This window comes from Octodon degus, unplaced genomic scaffold, assembly GCF_000260255.1.
Source record: "Octodon degus isolate 3935 unplaced genomic scaffold, OctDeg1.0 scaffold00029, whole genome shotgun sequence".
Taxonomy (NCBI): Eukaryota; Metazoa; Chordata; class Mammalia; order Rodentia; family Octodontidae; genus Octodon; species Octodon degus.
The window spans coordinates 1,117,012-1,124,629 of NW_004524605.1; the positions used below are offsets into that span (position 1 = coordinate 1,117,012).

Below are 7,618 nucleotides of genomic sequence, written 5' to 3' on the forward strand. Positions count from 1 at the left end.
AAAAAAAAAAAAAAAAAAGAAAGTACAGCTCTAGCTTTGTCACTTGCACTTAGGCAGAGATAAAGATAAGACTGAAAAAGGAACTTCAGAGATTCAGAGGTGGTCACGAAGTGCTATGGATCCAAGGTGAAGAATAATCCTCCATTACAGAAGTAGAGAACATACAACAGCTAAACAAGAAAACTCACAACAGGGCCCACATGTGTATTGCTCTGAGAAGACTAGCAGAGCTGGGGAGCAAAGAATGAAAAATGGAAGATCAAATTATGAAGCATAAGAACAGAAATGGCACAAGGGCCTAAGTTTAATCCCCGGTTCTGCAAAAAAAAAAAAAAAAGAAAAAAAGCAATGGCAGGAGGAAAAGCTGGTTTGTTCTCCCTTTAAGAAAAACTGCACCAAATGTTTAGGGAAGTGATGGTACAGACCAAATAATCCGGGCAGTTAGGGCCAAAGTCCTACTCCCACATGGACACAATGAGTGAATACGGGTTTCTGAGTCAATTCAAAATGTGGCTCAGTTGTTACCAAGCTGTTACAAAGAAAACCTCAGGCAAAGTATTTTAGTTATTTTAAACAATGTAAGAGTTCATTCTAAAAGTAATTTCAAAAAAACTCTTACCTTTCCAGAACAGCAGAAGAGGATTACAAGGAACACAGGCAAAGCCACAGTCAAAATGTAGACCACCCAGAGCCACGGGCGCTCTTCAGCTGCCTCAAGCATCTGCCCCACGACGCCCGGCTGAAAAACAAGCAGCAAGGATGGAAAGTTGGCTTCTAACCCCAGACATGAAGTGGAAGCTATAGCTCCAGCCTATGAAGAGCTCCCCTTGAGACAGGGCCTAGCTACTCAGCCAGGCTGGCCTCACACTCCTGAGCCTCCTGCTTCGCCTCCTAAGCATGTGTTACCATGAACAATAAGAATGTCTTGATCTCAGTGTCCCTGGCCTTCTACTACTTAGCTCACTCACATGAATGTTTGAAAATTCTGTACATGGAGTAAGCCAAGACTCAACAAACCCTAAATGGTAAATTTTGACATCCATTAAACAACCCTGAACATAATGCTAATAGGAATTCTAAGCTCATTACATTAGATTAATAAAATCATCCAAAAATCCAGTATTTTTTTCTTTAGTAGGCAGTAGACAGTTATACTTTCTCTGACAATACTCCCAAATAAGGAAAAAAATAAACCCTAAAAGATATCTCTTGGCTGGGGAGATAATTCAGTGGCATAAGCACCTGCCTGGTAAGTGCAAGGTCCCAAGTTTGATCCCTGATACAAAAATAAATAAATAGGGGCTGGGGAGATAGCTCAGTAGAATAAGTGCTTGCCTGGCAAGCGCAAGGGCCTGAGTTCAATCCCCAGTTCCACCAAAAAAATAAAATAAAAATCATAAATAGCTCTTCACAAAACAATGAGTGACCTCTACTGGATATAAAGACACAAGGAACAAGTAAGGACAAACCTCAGCAGCGCCATCAGCAGCTTTCTTTAGGCTCCAACCATCACTGGCCCAATCATCAATGACTGTTCGCTCACTACTAATGATGAAGTTGTCAAAAAAAATGTCAGAAGTCATGGACCACAGCTCCAAACCAATAGCACTAAACGGAGTCATCCTGAAAGGGTGCAGATCTTCAAAGAAACCTGGATTTGGTATTTTCCTGGGCTTCCAGATTCCCTTTAAAAAAAAAAAAAATCCAAAATTTATTTCAGATAATAAAAACTATATGATAAATTGTGCCTGACACTGTTGATACTGAATTTATCAAAAGCCTTTTCCTTTTTTACTTTTTAACATTTTTTGAGACAGGGTCTCGTTGTGTAGTCCACACTGGGCTTGAACTCATGGCAATCTTCCTGCCTCAGCTGGGACCACAGGTGTGTGCCACCATACCCAAAGCTATTTTTTTTTTTTAAAAACATTTATTTATTTAGTGTGTGTGTGTGTGTGTGGCCAGTTCAGCCCACCAGGGGGCGGGGCTGGCTGGCATGTGGTGCTGGGGGATCGAACCGTGGTCCCTGTGCTTTGCCAAGCTTGTTCTAAGTAGGTGCTTTAGACCACTGAGCCATCTCACCAGCCCCTCAAAGCTATTTTTTAAAAAACCATACTGTCGCAGGAGACAGGAAAAGGAATGTTGTGGGACTATCCTGCTTCAAGGTTGTATATGGTTAGATTTTTGGACTTATGTGTAAACATAAGAATTATATAATTCTTTATGCCTATTTTTTAACATATATTCTAATTTTTAAATGTTTTTTCATCATATTCTGTAGGGACTTAAAGTTCAATATATCAATACTTGATGAGAAAAAGGAGGGCCGCAAGGAAAGTCAACATTTTGGCCCTAGCCTTCCAAGGTCAATTAAGAATCAGGACATATGAGAACTTGTACTGTAACATCCTGTAACTCAGTTGTGTCCCAAATTTTCTGATCAAGGAGATTATGGGGCCAAAGAGGAAAGTGATCGATGATGTAGAGAGTGCCTAAGGAGAGTCACATGGAGAGAAAACATTCTCTCAAGCTTTCACAGAGAGCAAACTGCCCAAGCAATGGCCATGACTCATCCACATGGCTGACACTGACAAAGGTTCTACAATCTGAGGTACAGGATCTCAGGATAAATCCTGAGGGCATTTCACTGACCTTATCAGACCCAAAAGCTACAACTCTTGTTGCATAGGTCCTGCTTTACCTTGGTCTTAACCATTCAGCAGGAAAATATAAAAACGAAGTATAAGAAGTAAAGCCATGGTGTTATGTTGAGCTGTAGGGGACTCAGGTGAACAATTTCTGACGTTGCCAGTGAAGCAGAAGACCCAATACTATTATGGACTACTGGACTCTTTTTAGAATATTTTGCTGAGTTAACACACCTATAATATTCAAATAACGGAACTTAACAAAAAAAGGGGATACAGATGAATGTCCATTTTGTATCTGTGTATTCAAAATGGTTAGGATAGATATATAGTTACATTCTCTTAATGAATAGAGGGATTTGTTCTAATGGTGTTTGTAAATAGGATTATCATGTCTGCATCTTATACAGCAGTTAACCACTAGGAAGAATGTATGGGGGCTGGAGAGATGGCTCAGTGGTCTAAAGCACCTACTTGGAACAAGCTTGGCAAAGCACAGGGACTGCGGTTCAATCCTCCAGCACCACATGCCAGCCAGCCCGCCCCCTGGTGGGCTGAGCTGCCCCCCCCCACAATAAATGTTAAAATAAAAAAAAAAAGAATGTATGCAATGTGTTAATTATTGGAACTGTCCTACCAAAAAAAAAAACAAGATATTTTTAATCCTTTCATTAGTTGCTCAAGAGATTATTGTTAAATTTTGATTTATATGTGAAATTTCCTATGTTCTTCCTACTACTGATTTCAAGTTTCATAACATTATTTTGGGAAATGAAATTAATATGAGTTCAATTTTTTAAAACTTACTAAAACTTGTCTTGTGGCCTAAAAGAAAACCAAACAAACCTGTCTCCCAGATTTTTGGATTCCAGCTACTCTCAATTTGTAGCATCTGTGACCTTGTGCCAGTCTTACACCTTCAATTTACCCAGCCTTTCCAAGAGTTTCCATGCTTCTCAATGGCTACTGGGAGTGGGAGCCTACCTCAGTTACAGATTTTCTTGGTGGTGACTTAAAATAAGACACATGTGATCTCCAACCAGCAATTCAGGGCTAGATAACTGCCTCAAAAAAATACTATGTGTGCTCAGAAGGTACGAGGATTACGGCTTGCTACACTGAAGCTAAAAGCAAAAGTGGCAATGCACCTAAACAGCCACCAATACAAGAGCTAAATGGCCATATTTTTAAGGGTAATTTTTGTTTCCTTTTTTGGTATTTATTTTTGAGAAAAAGAGGGTCTCACTATGTAGTTCAGGTCAGCCTTTAACTCACTATGTGAGGCCAGGGATATAGCTCATTGGCACAAGTGCTTGCCTGGCAAGTGCAAAGTCCTGAATTTGATGCCCAGCATCCACCCCCTTGCTCCCCAAAACCCTCACTATGTAGCCTAGGCTGCTCTCAAACTCACAGTGATCCTCCTGCCTCAGCTGCCCCAACGCTGGGATTAGAAGCATGTGCTACCCTCTTGTTTGCTTTGCTACCTTCTGCCCACTGTCAACTGCTTCTCTTACACAGTGCCCCTCTGCCATGCTACCCTGCCTTGGAGCTAATTATGGAATGAAAGCCCTACAAACTGCGAGCTACATAAACCTCTTCTCCCCATCCCTCCCAAAAGACAACACACGTGCTACCATAGCCCGCCTTTTTGGTTCTTGACATAACGTCTCATTATGTAACCCAGGCCAGCCTCAAATCCCTAAGTGTGCCTCAGCATCGAGTGTTTAAGTGCAATTTTTATTTTGTCTGAGTACAAAACTTAAAACGTTTTACAACAGAAACGGATGTATATAGACAAACTTACACCTTTTTTTTGGTACAGGGAATGGGACTCAGGAGCTCACATGCTTGCCATGCAGGCACTGTGCCACTGAGCCATTTCCACAGCCCTACACCTTACATTTTAAATTCTGACCAAGTAGAAATGAGTGATTATAGTTTCATTAGCTTAGAAACAACAGGGAGACAGGGACCTGAGGCTGAACACTTCCACAGTAAGGAAGTCACGTGGTCCCTAGAAGCGTCTGTATCAGCTCCCATGAGCCACAGTCGCTTCACTGGTGAAGGCACAGACCCAGAAAAGAGCTAACCACGAGCTGGAGGTGTCAACACCTATCCCAGTCCTGCAACCTCATGGGACCGTCAATCTTGAGATGCAGATCCTGTGGCTGAAGGTATCCAATCACAAGCTCACCTTTTTTCTTCAGTTTTTTTCACTTTTTTTTTTTGCTTACCCCGCCCTACTGACGGGGCTGGTGTGGCATGTTGTGCCAGGGATTGAATTGCAGTCCCTTTGCTTGCCTATGCAGGCACTTTAGACCACTGAGCTGTCTCACCAGCCCTTCACTCTTGTCCTTATGTCTTTTTTTGTCTTTAAATATAAGTTACAAAAGAATTATGAAAGCTTGTCTCTCCATTTTCTAGGTCTGTCACAACACTTGTGAAAGGCACTGTTGATTAAATTCAGGGCCATGTATATGCTGGTTCAATGTTGTTCCACTAATTCCAGCCCTCTTTGTTTCAAAATTTTGAGGCAGGGTCTCACTAAGTCACCCAGGCTGGCTTCCAACTTACAGTCCTCTCTAGACCTCCCATGTCACTGGGATGCCAGGCCCACACCGCCATACCTGGCTGCCTCTGTACCTCTTCCCACTAAGTGCTCCCTCTTTTTCTGTTGATGGTACTAAGGGCTGAAGCAGTTGCATTCAGCTGAGCTATATTGCTAACTCTTGTATTTCATTGTTTTGAGGTCTTCATACCTAGTTCAGGTTGGCCTCAAACTCAATGATCTGTCTGCCTCAGCTTCCTGAGTGCTAGCTAGGATTAATAGGCATGAGCCACCATTCTCAGCTTTTTTTTTTTTTTTTTTTTTGAGACAGTATCTCAGTAAATCACTAAATTTCCCAAGCACATCACCTGGCCTCAGTATCCCAGAGTGCTTGCTGGAATCACAGGCCTGCACTACAACACTTAGCTTACTTCTTGCTCTTAGTTCCACTGTAAATATAGTGATCAACCCAGCAGCCTTGCTGCAGACAAAACTTCTGTCCAGACTCAAGAGATTAGTGAAAGCAGCTCAACTATCAAGAGGCACAAACCTGGTAGTTAGGGTTGTCAATCATAGGCGGCTTCCACTTGCCCTTATAGTTGGGGTTATCAATCATAGGTCGCTGCCAGACCCCGCAGCCAGGAGCAGCCTCACACTTAGGGTTGGCAATCTGAGGGGCCTCCCATTCCCCATCCATGTCCTCATCCCTGTGGGAAGCACACAACAAATTACAAAAAGGTTCTGGAGGGTGCATTACGAACTCATTCCCAGCCCAGCACTCCCCCAGGTCCAGCTGAGATGCTTTCTCTGAGTCTTATAGAACACCATCTTCTTGCTTCTCGTCTCCAGTAACAATCACTTGTTGAAATAGACGCATTATAAAACCCATGATGAAATGCAATTACGTTTGTAGAGCACTCCCTTTAAGTTTGGGCTCTTGACTATTTAAAAATTAACATTTATTTTAATAAAAAAATAGGTAATGGTTCTTTTCCAGCTGGAACCATGGAGGGTGTAGAAGAGAAGAAAATAAGCAGAAAAAGAAGGTTCCTGCTGTGCCAGAAACCCTGAAGAAAAAGCAAAGACATTTCACAGAATTGAAGACAATAAAGTACCGGAGAAAAAAAGTTTGCCCAGAAGACGCTTCGCAAGGCGAGAAGGCAACTCATCTATGGAAAAGCCAGGCACTGTCATAAGGAGTAAAGAACTGAGATCTGAATGGCGAGGATGGCGAGAGAAGCTGGCAACCTCTGTGTCCCTGCAGAGCCCAAACTGGCCTTTGTCATCCAGGTCAGGGGTATCAAAGGTGCAAGCCCAAAGATCCACAAGGTGCTGCAGCTTCTCTGCCTTCGCCAAACCTTCAATGGTACCTTCGTTAAGCTCAACTGGGCTTCAATTAGCATGCTGAGAATTGTGCAGCCATGTACTGCATGGGGCACCCAAACCTGAAGTCAGTGAACGAACTAATATACGAGCGTGGCTACAGCAAGATCAGGAAGAAGCGAATTGCCTTGACGGATAACTCATTGACTGCTCGATCTCTTGGTAAATATGGAATCATCTGCATGGAGGATCTGGTTCGTGAGATCTACACTGTTGGAAAATGCTTCAAAGCAGCAAATAACTTCCTGTGGCAGTTCAAGTTATCATCTCCACGCGGTGGAATGAAAAAAAAAGACCACCCATTTTGTGGAAGGTGGAGATGCTGGAAACAGGGAAGACCAGATCAATAAGCTTATTAGAAGGATGAACTAAGGTATCTACCATGGTGTTTTTAGGATATGGTCAGTTAATAAAGTATCTGCTTCCAAACTGGAAGAAAAAACCCGACAATAAACAACCAGGTCATGTAAGAGTAAAGCCCAGGCCTCTCACCAGTCCTCCGGCTTCTCTGCATCTGGGTCAGGCACATACTCGGGCTCATCATCTAACCAGCCTTCCGGCTTTGTGGCCTCTTCATCTGGAACCTTGGCAGGAGCATCCTCATCCCTTAAACACAAAATAAAATGCCAGTTACATCAACACCGACTGGAGAATCACAGGATAGGCCCACTGTACAACACTAAAGCAGCTTAGGTCTTTCAAAATTGAAAGTAATTCCTCTTCTAAAGTATCTGTAACCATGGGGCCGGGGAGATGGCTCAGTGGAATAAGTGCTTCCCTGGCAAGCGCAAGGGCCCGAGTTCAATTCCCGGTTCCGCCAAAATAAATAAAGTATCTGTGACCAGCATGGCAGTGCACACCTATAATCCCAACTCTTGGGAGGTTGAGGCATGCTTTGAATTCAAGGCCAGCCTAAACTGCACAGTAAGGCTCTTAAAGAAAAAAAAGTGAATCATGTATTAAGGGCCCAGTATCCACAATAAAGAAATACAATTCAAAAATAAATTATAGGGGGCCTGGCCTTAGCTCAGTTGTTTAA

The 7,618-nt window shown here is 42.7% G+C and overlaps 1 protein-coding gene across 2 annotated transcripts in view; it reads right to left on the reverse strand.

Annotated features, from left to right (window-relative positions):
- Positions 1–7,618, reverse strand: part of Canx (calnexin) — a 52,006-nt gene that overhangs the window by 4,923 nt on the left and 39,465 nt on the right. For both annotated transcript variants that reach the window (XM_023713101.1, XM_023713102.1), the window contains exons 9-12: positions 7,072–7,185; positions 5,747–5,903; positions 1,470–1,685; positions 620–739 (exon numbers count right to left, since the gene is read on the reverse strand). In XM_023713101.1, the coding sequence (XP_023568869.1) occupies positions 620–739; positions 1,470–1,685; positions 5,747–5,903; positions 7,072–7,185 (607 nt within the window). The remainder of the gene's footprint in view (positions 1–619; positions 740–1,469; positions 1,686–5,746; positions 5,904–7,071; positions 7,186–7,618) is intronic.